The sequence below is a fragment of the Stegostoma tigrinum genome, chromosome 47 (genome assembly GCF_030684315.1).
Source record: "Stegostoma tigrinum isolate sSteTig4 chromosome 47, sSteTig4.hap1, whole genome shotgun sequence".
Taxonomy (NCBI): domain Eukaryota; kingdom Metazoa; phylum Chordata; class Chondrichthyes; order Orectolobiformes; family Stegostomatidae; genus Stegostoma; species Stegostoma tigrinum.
Window position 1 is genome coordinate 8,827,430 of NC_081400.1, and position 18,492 is coordinate 8,845,921.

General features: G+C 43.0%; 1 protein-coding gene across 3 annotated transcripts in view; it reads left to right on the forward strand.

Annotated features, from left to right (window-relative positions):
• LOC132207438 (mucin-2-like) overlaps positions 1-17,054 on the forward strand; it is a 38,336-nt gene extending 21,282 nt beyond the window's left edge. For 2 of the 3 annotated variants that reach the window (XM_059642929.1, XM_059642930.1), the window contains exons 9-13: positions 1,422-1,511; positions 3,271-3,366; positions 4,107-4,187; positions 6,795-6,880; positions 15,459-17,054. In XM_059642929.1, coding sequence (XP_059498912.1) covers positions 1,422-1,511; positions 3,271-3,366; positions 4,107-4,187; positions 6,795-6,880; positions 15,459-15,551 — 446 coding nt within the window. In that variant the 3' untranslated portion in view covers positions 15,552-17,054. The remainder of the gene's footprint in view (positions 1-1,421; positions 1,512-3,270; positions 3,367-4,106; positions 4,188-6,794; positions 6,881-15,458) is intronic. The other variant, XM_059642931.1, reaches the window with a different exon arrangement.
• Positions 17,055-18,492: the final 1,438 nt, after the last annotated feature.

Consider the following 18,492-nt stretch of genomic DNA (forward strand, 5'->3'; position numbering starts at 1 on the left):
ATGATCATAGTCCCTTAAGTATGTTGGGAGAATTAAAGGATGAAAGTTACAGACTATTCAAGTTAAACCTATTATTGTAACCATTCAGTTTGAAAATTATACACATGGCAGGATGACAGCACATAAATGCCAGTGCGTTATGGTGACTCGCATGAAAGAAGACGGCGACATTCGGTAAAAAGACGAAAAAGGGCTGTAATGGACTGTAATTGTGATTGTTTGCATTCTTAAAGTCAACGCAATGTATATATACTGTACTGTAATAATAGAATTAACTCCACTTTTTAAACCATTTTGTGTTATTCTATGTATACCAATGGTTCATTGTTCAACATGGGGAGGGGAGTTGTGGCAATACTGTGATTTCAAGATGTGTAATTTTTCCTGATCTTTCTTTGAAGAGAGATTGAAAGACAGAGGTGAAATTCTGTCTATTTGCTTCCAATAAACAGCTCGTGAAGCCTTGAGGGTTATTTTCAAAGTTGCAATGTTAAAGGCAGCAAGAGAACCGAATGTTCAGTTTGAGTTTTTCAGTCGCCGTTGCTGGGGCCTTGAATTTGAGGTTTGAAGCTGCAGCCCACATCTCCCCACTACTGTCGGTCTGAGTTTTCTCTTGACATGTTTCCTCCTGGACTGGAGAATTGTGTGTGAGACAATCAATTTTACTGAATTTGCCTTTGCTAAACATGTGCTTCTGGGATGTTAGTATGTTAGAATAGTTACTGTTTAGCAGTTAAATAATTTATTATTCTGTCAAGCTTTCCAGCAGTTAAGTTCTCCCAATTCCTCCTTTCTTTGGTTGTAAGTTAAATATCAGATATGAATGAATTTTGCATCAAACCTGGACGTTTGACGAATCAAATTGCATGGAGAATGGAACGCCTGGCACTTGTCTTAAAAATTTGGAAATGTTAGTGTCTAGGCTATCTTCTTGATCTATTTTGAGAGGTTCTGGTCTGGTCCACGAAAATGGAGGGTGATAATGACTCAGAAAATGCCACTTAGTCGCTCAGGAGAGTGGGGTATAGACTTCTCGACAAATGCCGTGAAATAGTTGAGAAGAGTGGTCAGAGGAATGTGAGAGTTGCCATGACTGAAAGACGGGGAATGTAGTGATTTGCAGGTGTTGAATTTAGTGCTAGGACACAGTCCATTGAGGCAGAGTGGGATTGCTTTCCCTGATTCCCAGTGATAGAGCACAATGACATCAGTGGTTCAAGAAGACAGAAACCATCACGTTCACATAGGCAACAGAGAATGGGCAAAAATAGCTGGTTCAGCTAGCACTGCCCACGTGACATGAGAGAGTTTACAAAAATATAAAATGATGTTTAATACTTCCTGAAGCAGATATTTAACGAGTTGAGTTGATCTCAGATCTAAAATGTCTCTTCTGTGTTTCTTCTTCAATTCCGGTTCAGACTCATCACCCACTAATTTTCCTGCACAACAATCAACCTGGCAATCTATTGAGCAGTCGTCACTTGTGCCAACAGGCACCACAACAACAGGTATACATCCAACTGGATTCATTTATTAAATTCAGTATCTGTGAGTGATGGTACACAGTCAACAAGAGGTAGGGGAGGGAGTGACTGACCAGAATGGCTAGCCATTGAAGGAGTTGGAGTTATTGAGCCATGATTCCTTGATGCAATGAAATATAGGAAATTGCAGCAGTGTGGATTCTCAACTGAGTCACTTGTTTGGATGAATGCAGAAAGGCTCACTGCACAGTGGCCAACTGGAGTGTCAGAAAGCAGTTCACAGCCTGATTGCCATAAGCTCAGTATTAGCCAGCCCTGATGTGCAAAGCCATTAAAGGTGGTTATCAGTGCGAGTGACGTGAGTGTCAGTGCTGCACACTTGGAGGAAAATGATGAGGGGAAGAAAGACCTTTGTGTTTTTTTTTCAGAGACTGTTGAAAAATCATCATCAAAAATATTTCAGGTCATAGAATGAAACTAAAATTTCACATTTATGTTCTCAGTAGTGGGCTTGGGGCAATTGTATAGACTGATCGTAGTCCCTTAAATATTTTGGGATAAATTAAGGATGAAAATTACAGACTATTCAGATGGAGCTTATTGTTGCAACCATTCAATTTGAAAATTATACACATGGCAGGATGACAGCACGTAAATGTCAATTCGTTTTCGTGACTTTAATGAAAGAGGATGGAGGCATCGGGTAACAAGACAAGAAAGGGCTTTAATGGACTGTAATAGTGAATGTTTGCATTCTTAAAGTCCATGCAATATATATGTACTGTACTAATAGAATTATCTCCATTTTTAAGCCCTTTTGTGTTATTCTATGAATGTCAATGGTTCATTTTTCAAGGTGGGGAGGGGAGTTGTGGCAATACTGTGTCTTCAAGAGGTGTAATTTGTCCCGATCTTTCTTTGATGAGAGCTTGAAAGACAGAGGTGAAATCCAGTCTATTTGAGTCGAGTAAAGAGCTCGTGAGGCCTTGAGGTTTATTTTCCAAGAGGGAATGTTAAAGGCAGCAAGAGAACCGAATATTCAGTTTGTGTTTTTCAGTTGCCGTTGCTGGGGCCTTGAATTTGAGGTTTGAAGCTGCAGCATACATCTCCCCACTACTGTCTGTCTGGGTTTTCTCTTGACATTTTTTCCTCCTGGTCCAGAGAATTGCATGTGAGACTATCAATTTTACTGAAATTGCCTGTGCTCAGCATGTGTTTCTGGGATGTTAGTATGTTCGAATAGTTACTGTTTAGCCGTTATGTAATTTATTATTCTGTCAAGCTTTCCAGCAGTTAAGTTCTCCAAATTACTCCTTTCTTTGCTTGTAATTTAAATATAGGATATGAATGAATGTTGCATCATGACTGGTGGTTTGACAATTCAAATTGTATGGAGAATGGAACGCCTGGCACTTGTCTTTAAAATAACAAAATGTTCATGTTGAGGCTATCTTCTTTATCTATTGTGAGAGGTTCTGGTCAGTTCCATAAGTGAGGGTGATAATGACACAGAAAATGCAACTTCGTCGCTCAGATAAGTGGAACATAGACTTTAAGACAAATGATGTGAAATAGCTGAGAAGAGTGATCAGAGGAATTTGAGAGTTGCAATGACTGAAAGATGGGGAATGTAGTGATTTACAGATGTTGAATTTAGTGCTCGGATACAGTCCATTGAGGCAGAGTAGGATTGCTTTCCCTGATTCCAAGTGGTAGAGCACAATGACATCAGCAGTTGTTCTCGACTCTGAAATGACACTTCTGTGTTTCTACTTCAATTCAGGTCCAGACTCAGAACCAACTAATTTGGCTGAAGAACAGTCAACCTGGCAATCTTTTGAGCAGTCGTCACTTTTTCCCACAGGAACGAAAACCTCAGGTATACATCCAGTTGGACTAATTTATTAAATTCACTATGTGTGTGTAATGCTAGAGAGTTAACAACAGGGCTGAGAAGTAGTGACTTACAAGAAAGATTAGTTACGGAATGAGTTTGACTTGTTGAGTAATGATTCCTCAATGCAGTAAAGTTCGGGAGTGACGAAATAATTGTTCAATGATTGCTGGGCCTGATGTACATTACTGATGTGTAATACCTTGAATGAACAGTGTAATTGTAATCAATAAAGAGATTGTGATTCATGTTTTTATTTCCCTTTTGCTGTTTCCCACTTCATTCTAGCTTGCTTTTTTTTTTCTTTTCCTTTTAACCAACCTGTTCAAATGAGTTAGGATATATTTCAGCAGCAGGTCGGAGTTAATGCTCTGTTTTCCAGGTTCAAGATATGGGCACCATACTACTATCCCATCTCTATATTGTTGTATGTGTGCTATATTCATCCATTGTTGTTATAGTTTCTTGCTATTCTTCCACCTCCTGATTGATGTTTAAGTTTTTCTGATCAACTTGAGAATTGCTTACTTCTAACATGTTGGATTTTCCTGTTAAAAATGTAAATGATTTGTAATAAGTTGATGCACCTCTTACAAACGGATGTTCAGATTGATTCAATGTGTGCTAACAGATCAACCAGGATGTGAGTGATTTTCGTATGAATTAGTTAATGGGCCAATTATCCTAATTCTTGAATACTAGCAAATTTTTTTTTATCCTGTCAGCCTCTGACACTAAGTTGGAATCAATTAGATCTCCATCCACCCTAGAGAAAATGCCTGACTCTCAGATCACTACTGAAGATGGTAAGAGCTGTAGCCATTTTAAGGGAAAAGCTAAACTTAATCTTTACTTTTCTTCATGTAAAATAAAGCTGCAGTTATATATCTTGAAACAGATGTGTAATTGTTAATCTTGCATGAACATCTATAGCTCCCAGTCTGTCCAGTTATTTGTCTTCCTCCTGACTGTTCAGTTCACAGAATTGTCATGGTGAAGAATACCATTGGCTCATCTTGTTTGCACCATTTTTTTGTTCATTCTGACATGATGGCAATCCTCAGACTTTTCCCCACCACGGGGTACAGTGTTTTCATTCTAATACTTACCTGACACCCTCTTAAATACAGCAATCAAAACTGCCTCCATGCAGTCAGTGCAGTTCAGGACCTCGGCACTATGCAAAAGAATATTTCTCATGTCACAATTTCACCTTTTTGCAAAACATTTTATGACTGTATCCTTTGGTTCTTGACTCTTTACAAATAGTTTCTTTTTCACAACTCTTTTGACATCCCTCATGTATTTACTCAAACTTTACCTCAGCTTTCACCTTCCAAAGAACTACTCCAATCTGGAGCTGTATCTCACACAGTTAATTTGTTAGCCCTTGGGCCAGATTCAAACCCACCTCCCTGCCTAGGCTCCCAAGACAATCCCACGATGCCACCACTTGCTCAGCCAAACAATCCCAATGATTTATTAAATTTAAATCACAGACTAGTCCATACATAGAACATAGAACATAGAACAGTACAGCACAGAACAGGCCCTTCAGCCCACGATGTTGTGCCAACCATTGATCCTCATGTATGCACCCTCAAATTTCTATGACCATATGCATGTCCAGCAGTCTCTTAAATGACCCCAATGACCTTGCTTCCACAACTGCTGCTGGCAACGCATTCCATGCTCTCACAACTCTCTGTGTAAAGAACGCGCCTCTGACATCCCCTCTATACTTTCCTTCAACCAGCTTAAAACTATGACCCCTCGTGTTAGCCATTTCTGCCTTGGGAAATAGACTCTGGCTATCAACTCTATCTATGCCTCTCATTATCTTGTTTTCCCTCAATTAGGTCCCCTCTCCTCCTCCTTTTCTCCAATGAAAAAAGTCAGAGGTCAGTCAACCTCTCTTCATAAGATAAGCCCCTCCAGTCCAAGCAGCATCCTGGTAAACCTCCTCTGAACCCTCTCCAAAGCATTCACATCTTTCCTACAATAGGGCGACCAGAACTGGACACAGTATTCCAAGTGCGGTCTAACCAAAGTTTTATAGAGCTGCAACAAGATCTCACGACTCTTAAACTCAATCCCCCTGTTAATGAAAACCAAAACACCATATGCTTTCTTATCAACCCTGTCCACTTGGGTGGCCATTTTAAGGGATCTATGTATCTGCACACCAAGATTCCTCTGTTCCTCCACACTGCCAAGAATCCTATCCTTAATCCTGTACTCAGCTTTCAAATTCGACCTTCCAAAATGCATCACCTCGCAATTATCCAGGTTGAACTCCATGTTTTTTTTTCCCGGTTACCTGTGACCAGTACATATGAAGTGATTGCGTTAGAAGGTTTGTACTTCAAACTTATGTCTTCTATTTGTACATGGTTTCCATATCCTTTCCAGTTTATATTTTAACCAATTGGTCTTTGTTTATGACTGTTGCTGTACATGCCTCTCTATTTCTCAGTTTTTTTTTCTTGCTCTCTAAAATGATTCCCTGTCTTTGTACTCCTCTTTTGTTCTACGTCTTTATAATATCTGTCCCCCTCTTTGTCATCATCTCCCTCTATCTGTCTGCTTCTGTCTTTGCTTTAACATTATTTCATTTGATTACTGACGTTCTCCTTCACCCTGCTATCTCATCTTCTCTGCCATTCCCTGTTTTATTCTTGCTCTCATTTTCTCTCTCTCTGTCCCTGTCTTTATCTCTATTGACCATAGAACTATAGAATCCCTACGGTGTGGAAATAGGCCCTTCAGCCCAACAACTCCACACAAACCCTCAGAGGATCCCACCAGACCCATCCGCCTATAACCTACCTAATCTATGCATCCCTGAACACTACAGACAATTTAACATGGCCAATCCACTAGCCTGCACATCTTTGGACTGTGGGAGGAAACCGGAGCACCCAGAGGAAACCCACGCAGATGTAGGGAGAACGTGCAAACTCCATGCAGTCGCCCAAGGGAGGAATTGAACTAAGGTCCCTGATGCTGTGAGGCAGCAGCTAACCACTGAGCCATCATGCCACCCCATTTTTCTAATTTTGGTATTTATCATTGTATCCCTGTCCCCTGCTGTACTTTTTGCCTGATTCTGATGGCTAAAAGGGGCGTGAGAAATGATAATATAAGGATTTAAAACAATTGAAAAGAGGAAAACAAGGAATACAGAAGAAGAGAATACATGAAGCAATAAAAGTTTTATAAGGGGGGAGAATGAAATGAAGCTGAGATTTAGAGGATTATAATGCATATGTGGAGAATATGGAAGAAAAAGATCAATATAAAATAAGCAAAGGTGCATGTATTGGATGTATCCAGGTATTAAATTGAAACATACCGTGCTGTGCTAACTCTGGGTGTTTTTGACATCTTCATGTTGTGAATTTCATGTTTAGATATTCAATACATTTGCATTAATGTGAGGATCATCTCCGAGATGGAACTTGAAGAAACAACAGCAAAGAGAATTGCTGTGGAGACGGTGAGAGAGAGCATTGAATTAAGGGTAATCACAGCAGACCCTAGGTCAACTTTCTGATTATCTGGATTTACTAATTTCACAAGTTTGGAAGATGACAACCAATGAATTGAATATTTGCAGAGCCAATTTCTTTATTACTCTGGAATGTATCAGGCTCTGAGGACACTCTTTAACCCCATTAATTTCCCCAGTATAATTTTTTTATGAATATTGATTTCCTTCCTTTCCGCCCTCTTTCTAGACCCTTGGTTGCCTAACTTTTCTGAGAGACATTTCTGCCATGTCTCTGTTCCTCATTATAATGTCCCCAGTTTCTGACTCAAAGGACCTTCATTTGTCATTGACAATCCTTTTCTGTTCACATATCTGCATAAGTGATTTGGAGTAAAACATAGCTGGTCTAATTCGTAAGTTTGCAGAGAGACAAAGATTGGTGGAGTTGTGTATAGTGAGGAGGATGGTCAGAGAATAGATCAGTTGGAGACATGAGCAGAAAAGTGGCATATGGAGTTTAATCTGGACAAGTGAAGGAATGCATTTTGGAAGGTCAAGTACAGATGGAAATTATACAGTGAATGGCAAAACCCTTAGGAGTATTGATATACGGAGAGATCTGGATGTGCAGGTCCACAGATCAGAGAACATGGTAATGCAGGTAGTTAAGGTAGTAAAAAGGCTTCTGACATTCTTGCCTTCATTGGAATGGGCATTGAGTATAAGGTTAGACAAGTTATGCTGCATCTTAATGGAAATTCAGTTGGGCCACACTTCAAATAATTCATATATTTCTGGTCACCACACCATCTAAAGGATATGGATGCTTTGGAGAGGGTTTTACCAGGATGTTGCCTGGTCTAGGGGTGATTTTAGCTACAAAGGAAGGTCAGATAGACTGAGTTTGTTTTCGCTGGAATGCAGGAGGTTGAGGGGTGACCTGATAGAAGTTCATAAGATTGTGAATGTCATAGATAGAGTGGTAGCATGACACATTTTCCCCAAGGGTAAAGGGGTCAATTACTAGGGGACACAGATTAAAGGTGCAAGGGGGAAGTTTGAAAGAGATGCACAAGGCAAGTTTTTCACAAGGGTTGTGAGTGCCTGGAATGCACGCCAGAGGAGGTGGTGGAAGCAGACACAATAGCAGCATTCAAGAAGCACCTGGACAAATACATTTATAGAAAGAGAATAGAGGGATATGGAACCTGTAAGTGAAGACTGTCTTAGTATGAAAGGGCAACATGCATCGGCACAGGCGGGCTGAAGGTCCTGTTCCTGTGCTGTATTGTTCTTTGTTCCTTGTATTTGTAGAAGCTCAATGTCTATGCTTTTCTGCACAATTTTACTCTCATTCTCTATTTTCTCCCTCCAGACAAAACTTTTTGTCCTCTTTTGCTAAATTCTGAATTTGAATCATTGCCCCATTTACTGTCAAACACTTTAGTAATGTTCCCTAAGCCACCCTGTCAATTCACAATCATATATTCATCGTTCCCTTTGTTTTTGATTCAGGATCCTTGTTTCAGATTTAACTATTTCACTCATTTAATGTTCACTCGTCCTCAAAGATACCACACAATACGTTTGTTCATCATCCCTTTCTTATTGCACAGTACCCACTCTAGCCTCAGAGATAATGGGAACTGCAGATGCTGGAGAATTCCAAGATAATAAAATGTGAGGCTGGATGAACACAGCAGGCCAAGCAGCATCTCAGGAGCACAAAAGCTGACGTTTCGGGCCTAGACCCTTCATCAGAGCTCTGATGAAGGGTCTAGGCCCGAAACGTCAGCTTTTGTGCTCCTGAGATGCTGCTTGGCCTGCTGTGTTCATCCAGCCTCACATTTTATTACCCACTCTAGCCTGCTTGGTTATTGAGTGTACCGATATTAAGGAGAGTTCATCCTGCCATTTTGCTGTTCATGTACTCCGATGGTTAGTTTCCTTCCTGTCTGTCCAATGTAATACTTGTGGCAGTCGTTGCATGGTATTTTGTAAACCATGTTGGTTCTGCATGTTGTGGGAATGGGGCCTTTAATCCTGCAAGTGTTTGTCGTAGAGTGGCTGTGGGCTTGTGACCCACCGTGATTCTGAGTGGTCTGAGGACTATTGGTCTAAAAAAAGTCATATAGCCTCAAGGAAATCCTAAACAACAACAGAAATTGCGAGAAAACTCAACCGGTCCAGTAGCATCAGTGGAGATAAAGCAGAGATAACATTTTGATCCTGTTTCTTCTTCACTGGACCTAAAACATTAACTCTGCTTTCTCTCTACAGATGTTGACAGACCTGTTGAGTTATCCTGGCAATTTCTGTTGTAGTTTCTGAGTTCCAGCATCTGCAGTTTTTTTTTAATCCAAAGAATTCTCCTTGTCATTAGCATCATCAATTTGATTTGTCAATCTAAATGTAAATTCAAGTCACCCATGATTACATTTATACCCTCATTGCTTGATTCCCTGATTAATGTTCTGGCAAAGGTCTGTACCTCGGGTTGTGGGTGAGGTTGTTGACTTGCTCACTGAGCTGGCTTGTTTTCGTTCAGATCATCCTAGGTGACATCATCAGTGGAGCCTCCAATGTTATTCTACTCTGCTTGGAATTTATACTGTCTGGTCCATTATGTTGAGGCGTGTCATTTCTGGTTTCGATCTGTATGGGTTTATATATGGAGTACATTTCTTTATGTTTGTTGATTGCATCACAAGTAGAGAACAAAGCCTCTAGGAATTTCTGTGCATGTCTCTGTTTGACTTGGGCCACTATGGTTACCTTGTCCGAGTTAAACTGATAGTCTTCATTGTCTGAGTGTACAATATTAAGGAAAGTTTGTTGTATTGTTTTGCTGCTAGACGATGTTCATGTATTCTGATCGCTAGTTTCCTTCCTGTTTGTCTGATGTAATGTTTGTGGCAGTCATCGCATGGTAGTTTGTAAACCACATTGTTTCTGCATGTTGTGGGAATGGGGTATTTAATCCTTGTGATTGTGTTTGTCCAGAATGGCTGTGGGCTTGTGTGCTACCATGATTCCTAGTGGTCTTAAGAGTCTTGTCCATTCCGATATGTTCTTGATGTAGGGTAGTGTGGCCAGTGTGTTAAAGCATCCTGTTTCTTTCCATTGTTGTCTGTTTAGTAGGCATCTGCAGATGATGCAACAAATTAGAAGAGATCGACCACCTCATCAACAGCATATTCACAGGGATTAAAATCACAAGGGAAGAAAAAAACGACAATCAATTTCCATTTTTGCATGTTAAAGTTGAGTGTATGACCAAAGGGGAGTTCCAAACCTCAGTATACAGAAAAGTAACCCACACTGATCAAATCCTCAACTTTCACAGCAACTGCCCCAATGCCCACAAACAAAGTTGCATTTGGACATTATTTAAATGGACCAGGACACACGACAACACTCCAGAACAATGAACGAAAGAGCACATGTCCAAAATCCTCGTTCTGAATGGACAGCCCCACAACTTGATCCACAGATACCGACTAAACAGACAACAACAGAAGGACACTGTATGCCCCAATACATTCTCCACACTGCCCTACATTGAGAACATATTGGAACTGACAACAAGACTCCTAAGACCACTCAGAATCACGGTGGCTCACAAGCCCACAGCCACTCTACGACAAACACTTGCAGGATTAAAGGCCCCATTCCCACAACATGCAGAACCAACATGGTTTACAAAATACCATGCAATGACTGCCACAAATATTACATTGGACAGACAGGAAGGAAACTAACCATCGAAGTATATGAACAGCAAAATGGCAGGATGAACTCTCCTTAATATCGGTACACTCGAAAAATGAAGTGCCAGCGATAGGGTTAGGTCCAACCTCTCCCCCGCAGAACGGGCAGCCCTCCGCTCCCTCCGCTCCAACCCCAACCTCACCATCAAACCCGCAGACAAGGGTGGCGCAGTGGTAGTATGGCGTACTGACCTCTACATCGCCGAGGCCAGACGCCAACTCTCCGACACCACCTCCTACCGCCTCCTCGATCATGACCCCACACCCGAGCACCAAACCATCATCTCCAACACCATTCATGACCTCATCACCTCAGGGGACCTCCCACCCACAGCCTCCAACCTCATTGTTCCCCAACCCCGCACGGCCCGTTTCTATCTCCTTCCCAAAATTCACAAACCTGCCTGCCCCGGTCGACCCATCGTCTCAGCCTGCTCCTGCCCCACCGAACTCATCTCCACCTATCTGGACTCCATTTTCTCCCCTTTGGTCCAGGAACTCCCCACCTATGTCCGTGACACCACCCACGCCCTCCACCTCCTCCAGGACTTCCAATTCCCTGGCCCCCAACACCTCATATTCACCATGGACGTCCAGTCCCTGTACACCTGCATTCCGCATGAAGATGGCCTCAAGGCCCTCCGCTTCTTCCTGTCCCGCAGGCCCGACCAGGCCCCCTCCACCGACACTCTCATCCGCCTAGCGGAACTCGTCCTCGCACTCAACAACTTCTCTTTTGGCTCCTCCCACTTCCTACAGACTAAGGGGGTGGCCATGGGCACCCGCATGGGCCCCAGCTATGCCTGCCTCTTTGTAGGTTACGTGGAACAGTCCATCTTCCGCACCTACACAGGCCCCAAACCCCACCTCTTCCGCCGGTACATTGATGACTGTATCGGCGCCGCCTCTTGCTCCCCAGAGGAGCTCGAACAGTTCATCCACTTCACCAACACCTTCCACCCCAACCTTCAGTTCACCTGGGCCATCTCCAGCACATCCCTCACCTTCCTGGACCTCTCAGTCTCCATCTCAGGCAACCAGCTTGTAACTGATGTCCATTTCAAGCCCACCGACTCCCACAGCTACCTAGAATACACCTCCTCCCACCAACCCTCCTGCAAAAATTCCATCCCCTATTCCCAATTCCTCCGCCTCCGCCGCATCTGCTCCCACGATAAGACATTCCACTCCCGCACATCCCAGATGTCCAAGTTCTTTAAGGACCGCAACTTTCCCCCCACGGTGATTGAGAACGCCCTTGACCGCGTCTCCCGCATCTCCCGCGACACATCCCTCACACCCCGCCCCCGCCACAACCGCCCCAAGAGGATCCCCCTCGTTCTCACACACCACCCTACCAACCTCCGGATACAACGCATTATCCTCCGACACTTCCGCCATTTACAATCCGACCCCACCACCCAAGACATTTTTCCATCCCCTCTCCTGTCTGCTTTCCGGAGAGACCACTCTCTCCGTGACTCCCTTGTTCGCTCCACACTGCCCTCCAACCCCACCACACCCGGCACCTTCCCCTGCAACCGCAGGAAATGCTACACTTGTCCCCACACCTCCTCCCTCACCCCCATCCCAGGCCCCAAGATGACATTCCACATTAAGCAGAGGTTCACCTGCACATCTGCCAATGTGGTATACTGCATCCACTGTACCCGGTGCGGCTTCCTCTACATTGGGGAAACCAAGCGGAGGCTTGGGGACCGCTTTGCAGAACACCTCCGCTCAGTTCGCAACAAACAACTGCACCTCCCAGTCGCAAACCATTTCCACTCTCCCTCCCATTCTCTTGATGACATGTCCATCATGGGCCTCCTGCACTGCCACAATGATGCCACCCGAAGGTTGCAGGAACAGCAACTCATATTCCGCCTGGGAACCCTGCAGCCATATGGTATCAATGTGGACTTCACCAGTTTCAAAATCTCCCCTTCGCCCACTGCATCCCCAAACCAGCCCAGTTCATCCCCTCCCCCCACTGCACCACACAACCAGCCCAGCTCTTCCCCCCCACCCACTGCATCCCAAAACCAGTCCAACCTGTCTCTGCCTCCCTAACCGGTTCTTCCTCTCACCCATCCCTTCCTCCCACCCCAAGCCGCACCCCCAGCTACCTACTAACCTCATCCCACCTCCTTGACCTGTCCGTCTTCCCTGGACTGACCTATCCCCTCCCTACCTCCCCACCTACACCCTCTCCACCTATCTTCTTTACTCTCCATCTTCGGTCCGCCTCCCCCTCTCTCCCTATTTATTCCAGTTCCCTCCCCCCATCCCCCTCTCTGATGAAGGGTCTAGGCCCGAAACGTCAGCTTTTGTGCTCCTGAGATGCTGCTTGGCCTGCTGTGTTCATCCAGCCTCACATTTTATTATCTTGCCATCAGTTTAACTGGGTCAAGGTAACCATAGTGGCCCAAGCCAAAAATAGACACGCATGGGAATTTCTCGAGGCTTGGTTCTCCAACTGTAATGCCATCAACAAGTACATAGAATTGGACCCCGTATACCAACCCATACAGATCAACACCAGAAGTAATACCACTCCCTATAACAAGACAGAACAAATTCCGAGCAGAGTAGAATAACCACACTTCATCGGAGACTGCATTGATGATGACACCTAGCATGGTGACGAAACATCTGAACGAAAACAAGCCAGCTCAGCGAGCAAGTCAACAACATCATGATACCCTGATTTCATTTTGATTACTCCCCTTCATATCAAGAGTTTAGAGAATAAGAAAACTCAATTGGTATAAAAGCTGATTTCAATGGGGCATGAATGGAGTTTGGCAGGATTGAGAGGTTGACTGGAAAATTATGTAACTAAGTAGTGGGTTATTTTCTAAAAGGAGATGGATCTGTACATTTGAAGTATATTACCTCAACTGGGAAAGGTAAGGCAAACAATTCCAGACCTCCCAGATTGACAACAGAGCGAGAAATTAAGGCAAGAAAACATCTGCATTCATAGAATCATAAAATTTTACTATACAGAAGAAAGACATTAAACCCATCATGTCTGTAGCAGCTCCTGAAAGAGATATTCAAGTAGTATTGCGTGCAGTTCTGGAATTCATATTAGAGGAGAGGTGTGATAACACTGTAGAGTGTACAGAAGAGATTTACCAGGATGTTAGGAACAAAAACAAAATTGCTGGAGGGGCTCAGCAGGTCTGGCAGCATTTGTGAAGGTAAAAACAGAGTTGACGTTTCGGGTCCAGTGACTCTGTTCTCTGTTAACTCTGTTTTTGCCTTCACAGATGCTGCCAGACCTGCTGAGCCCCTCCAGCAATCTTGTTTTTGTTCCTGATTTACAGCATCTGCAATCCTTTCTATTTTTATTTACCGGAATGTTGCCTTGGCTGGAGAGTTTTAGTTACCAAGAATGACTGTTGTTTTTTCTTGAAGAAGACGGAGTGAGGATAATACAGTGTGGAGCTGGAAGAACACAGCAGGAAAGCTAACGTTTCGAGTTCATAGAATCATAGAATCCCTGCAGTGTGGAAACAGGCCCTTCGGCCCAACAAGTCCACACTCCCCCTAGGAACATCCCACCCAGACGCATCCCCCTATAATCCACAAACCCCTGAACACTACAGGCAATTTAGCATGGCCAATCCACCTAGCCTGCAAGTCTTTGGACTTTGGGAGGAAACCAGAGCACCTGGAGGAAACCAATGCAGACATGGGGAGAATGTGCAAACTTCATACAGAAGAAGAGTCCCAACCCAAAACATCAACTTTCCTACTCCTCTGATGCTGCTTGACCTGCTGTGTTCCTCCAACTCCAGACTGTGTTATCTCAGACTCCAGCATCGGCAGCTCTGACTATCTCAGACTAAGTGAGGAGATGTTTGACATGTGTAAAATTATGAACAGTGATATTTAAAGTAAGATGCAGGAGGTTTTGAGGGATTTAGGGAAATTTGTTTTCAGCCAGGGTAGTGGAAATCTGGAAGGGTGGTAGGGACAGAAACCCTCATAACATTTCAGAAGTATTTAGAAGTGCACTTATGAAGTCAAAGTATGCAAGACCATAGGCCAAATGCTGGGAAAGAGGATAGCAGCTGCTGTGATGGTAGCCAAAGTGCAAGGGATTAAAGCAGGCTGGGAGGCAAGAGTTGACATGAGCCATGACTAACCACTCAAAGCACTTCCTAATTATGGAAGTCAGAGCCACTGGGCTATAGTCATTGAGGCACTCTGCATGAATTTTCTTTGAGACCGGGACTGTGGTGATTGTCTTAAAGCAGATAGGGACTTCAGACCGTAGTAAGGAAAGGTTAAAGATGTCCGTGAATACTCATACCAGCTGGTACATAAAGGATCTGAGTCCCACAGCCAAGGACTCCATCTGAGCCAGTCGCATTCCATGGGTCACGGTCAAAAAGGCTGATCCTATGTCTGCAGTGATGACTAAGGGAGTAGGGAGTAGAGGCTATCAGGGCAGCTGACACTGTTTCACTGACCTTGAACAGGATTAGAAAATGTCTACCAAGGATAAAAATGATATAGACCACCGGGATCATACAGCAACAGTTTCATGAATGAGCCAATTGTGGAAGCTGTGCCATCTGCTTCTTTTATCTCAATGGTGGCCTGTTGTCACTAAATTAGTAATTCAAAGGCCGAGATAGTGCCCTGGAGGCCAGGATTTGAATCACACGTTGGTAGAATCTGAATAATAAAAGGTTCATGACAAAGGTGGGCTGAATGCCTCCTTATGGGTCTTAACTCTTTTGTATTTCCATGTAGTTGTGATGCAACACTCATCCTGTCCTCTGTTTGTGATCTAGGTGCAAAGGATGGTCAACAAACAGGCAGGTACAGAGACAAAATTGGAACTGGAAAATGTTCATTGCTCAGCGGACAATAATCCGGAAGCCTGAAAGCAACAAGTGTGTTCACGAGTACCAGATACCTGTAACTCAGTTGCCATACATCTTAACGTTTTGTTCCACAATGATTTGCCCTCATCTGCGCATTTTTCAACACAATAGAACTGTTGGCAGAAGGTCAATCAATAACTAGAAATGTATTCATGTTATAATGCTATTAATTTTCCTTAATTCAGCAAATGTGTATAAGCTTAATGCATTTTTATTTTATTTTAAAGTCCTGGTATAATTAATGACTTCTTGTTAGCTGAAACCAGATTGACATCACAATTCTAGCCCTTGTCAGGATTAAGTGCTCACAAATTAATGAGAGAGCTTCATTACAGAATTTCAGTTCCCTACATTCAGAAAACTGCTTTCACATATAAAAAGGGCATATCATCATTGAAAGGGTGTTTCTGTAAAATTGGGGTATTACTTAAAGATGAAATTTACAGAACTAAGAATATATCCAACAACCTCATCCACGACCTGAGCTGCAGATCTTTGCCACCTTTAAATACTCATAACAATATGATGGTAGAATAGTAGTTACAAGAAAGAAATGATAGACAATTACAAAGGAAGTGAATTCTAACAAAGTCCTGAGTTCAAAGCTGGATGAACTCTGCTCGATCTAACCACCATGTCACATTCTTTTGTCCTGATACTGATCTATCAAGCTATTCTCTGACATCCAGTATTCCCCAATATTGAGACTTTTCAAGTATGTGCCTTTACACTTTGATATATTATCAATTCAGTATACTCATCTCCATCCCTGCAGCAGTTTGAAGCTGTCACACACGCATACACCAACACTGAGACCTGCCCACTTCCACCTGCATAATATCATTCAACTGTCAATTTTGTAAACCTCATCCTTGTTTGCAAAACTCCATGTCCTTCGTATGTCTATATTCCTTCCTATTTCAATATTTTTGAATTTAAACATTGGCTACCTGGTGCCTGGGACCTACTTTCTTTTTGTTTGTAAACTTCTCCACTTCATTCCCATTTTATACAACGATCTCTTTCATCAAATCTGAGGCAATTCATCATAATATTCAATTCACCAATCCAATTGGATCAGCACAGATGTGGTGGGCTGAAGGGCCTGTTCCTGCGCTGTACTGCTTTATGTTCAGTGAGAGCTTCCCCAGAGTGAGTTCCATTCCTGAAGAAGCCAAACATTACATGTTGAAGCCTTCACTCTAAACAATCGATTTACATCTAATTCATTGGCAATGAATCTATCAAGTAAGAATGCAAAAGTACACAAGGCACAAAGACAAACCACATTTAATGCACTTTTGTATAAGGAAAAATTTAGCTCAGAAAGGCATTAGTGAATTAGCAAGCTGTAATGAAGATTCCAAATGCAAGGATTTGATGCAAGGTCTGAACCTCAAGCATGAGGAGGTATAAAGGAGGCACAGAAAATCATTTTTTTGAAATGTTGTGCTTATGTGTGATAGCTTCAGACAGCTGCTCAATAAATCTAATCCTTAGTAATCTGGATTTTGTTTTTGTATTTAGAAATTATTGGGTTTGTTGGAATATTTATATCAATTGCTTATGCAGTGCTTTTTCTTTTCCCATAAGGATGGCAGACTGTAAACTGAAACATGAGAGGATTTGCTAGATGTGACACGACTGCAAATTGTTGGCCTTTCGCAGATTGCCAGCATGGTGCTACTCTAAAAAACATTCTGGTCAATAAGTACAACTCTTAAAAATAATTGAAATCAATAGGTGACATGCAGCCCATTCCATACTGCACTTTGAAGTTTCCATCACATATAGACAGAGTGGTTGAAAAGGCATTTGATATGCTTGCCTTCATTGCTTAGTCCTTTAAGTATTGGAATTGGGAAGTCATGTTGAGGTTGTACAGGACATTAGTGAGACCTCCTTTAGAATACTGTGAACAGTTCTGGGCTCCCAGTTACAAGAAGAATATTACCAAATTGGAGAGGCTCAGAAGAGATTTACCAGGATGTTGCTGGGTATGGAAGGTTTGAGCTATAATGAAAGGCTGGAGAGCCTGGAGTTCTTCAATGGATCATAGGAGGTTGAGAGGCAACCTTGGAAGTTTATAAAATAATTAGGTGTATAGATGGAGTTAATGGTAGTTTTCTTTTCCCTAGGATGAGGGCTTTCAAGACTAGGGGGCACATTTTTTAAGGTGAGATGAGAGAGATTTGAAAAAGACCTGAGGGACAAATGTTGACACTGTTCACATGCGGAATGAACTTCCTGAGGAAGTGGTGGATTTGGGTACAATTATAATGTTTTAAAGACATTCGGATAAGTACATGAGCAGGAAAGGTTTGGGAGGGTTATGGGCCAAGAGCACACAGGTGGAACCAGTTTAGTTTGGGATTGTATTTGGCATGGACTGGTTGGACCAGAGGGTCTGTTTCTGTGCTGTATGTCTCTACAACTCCACGGTCAATTATATAGTGGCTGATTGCATCTTATCATTTAGCCACCATGTGTCCTTGCTTATCAAATACATCTCCTCCACATTTTGCATGATCCGGGCCAACAGCAGCACTGCATGTGCTCTTGCTTCTGGGCACACCATGCATTCATCAGGCCATGTGCAGTACACAGGTAGCTCCAGGCACTAAGAGATTCCACATCTGCTCCAGGCTCAGTTAGCATTCTGCATGCTGCAGGTTCTGGACTGGACGAGACATTCACCAGGATCATAGTGACATTGCACATGCACCAGACCTTGGGCTGTACTACATATGCTCCAGTGCCAGTGCAGGGCTAGGTCACATGATTCATTTCACAGGTCCTGGTTATTCTTTCGCATGCTCCTGGGTCAGGATGGCACTGCAAGCTGCAGAACTGTGGTTACATCATGTATTCCCCAGGCCCTAGGTAGCGTTGTCCTGCCCATGTGTTTGCGTGGTGCCTTGTAAACTCCAGGGTCAGGTCA